This window comes from Myotis brandtii, unplaced genomic scaffold (assembly GCF_000412655.1).
Source record: "Myotis brandtii unplaced genomic scaffold, ASM41265v1 scaffold797, whole genome shotgun sequence".
NCBI classification, from domain to species: Eukaryota; Metazoa; Chordata; class Mammalia; order Chiroptera; family Vespertilionidae; genus Myotis; species Myotis brandtii.
In genome coordinates, this window is record NW_005371210.1 from 432,267 (window position 1) to 432,992 (window position 726).

At 56.6% G+C, this 726-nt stretch overlaps 1 protein-coding gene across 1 annotated transcript in view; it reads right to left on the reverse strand.

The window, feature by feature from the left end:
* Positions 1-726, reverse strand: part of CCDC57 (coiled-coil domain containing 57) — a 42,053-nt gene that overhangs the window by 38,108 nt on the left and 3,219 nt on the right. Inside the window, exons 4-5 of the mRNA XM_014531243.1 lie at positions 689-725; positions 540-614 (exon numbers count right to left, since the gene is read on the reverse strand). Of these exons, the coding sequence (XP_014386729.1) occupies positions 540-614; positions 689-725 (112 nt within the window). The remainder of the gene's footprint in view (positions 1-539; positions 615-688; position 726) is intronic.

Sequence of the window (726 nt, forward strand, 5' to 3'; positions counted from 1 at the left end):
CCCCCCCCCCCCCCCCCCCCCCGCCAGTGCACAAAATTTGTGCACCGGGCCTCTAGTATATATACATATCCTTAGTGATTTCACACAGGAAGAGAAAGAAACATCAGTGACAAGAGAGAACCATGGACCAGCTGCCTCCTGCACACCCCCTACTGGGGATGGAGCCCCCAACCCAGGCCTGTGCCCTGACCAGGAATCGAACCCTGACCTCCTGGTTTCTGGGTCAAGGTTCAACCACTAAGCCATGCCGGCCGGGCTGCACTTTTAACTGAATGGAAGTGGGTGTGACGCTGCTATGGCATCTAGGTGGGTGTTAAAGAGCAGTTTTAGCTCTTAATGACAGTATTGTAAGATGCTGGAAATGATATTCATTCTCAACTATTTCAATTCATAATTTAAGAGGTTCGGGACGCAAACCTGAAAACACAGTGAGGGGAACAGGGTTTCTCCACCTCCCCTGGCCGCACCGGGCGCTCACAGGCATTTGCACTGCAGGCCCAGGCCGCCCACGCCATCGACACGGGGCCAGAAACACTCACTTCCTCCGGAAGGTCTCCTGCTCCGTGCTCCGGGTGAGCTGCAGCGACTGGAGCTTGTCCTCCAGGTCTTTTATCCTGAGAAGAACCAAGTGTGAGTGGAAAACCGCCACAGTCGGCCAGGACCCCCCGGACCCGGAAGAGACCCGCACCGGGCGTCCTTCACAGCGGCGAGGTCCCGGAGCTCCCA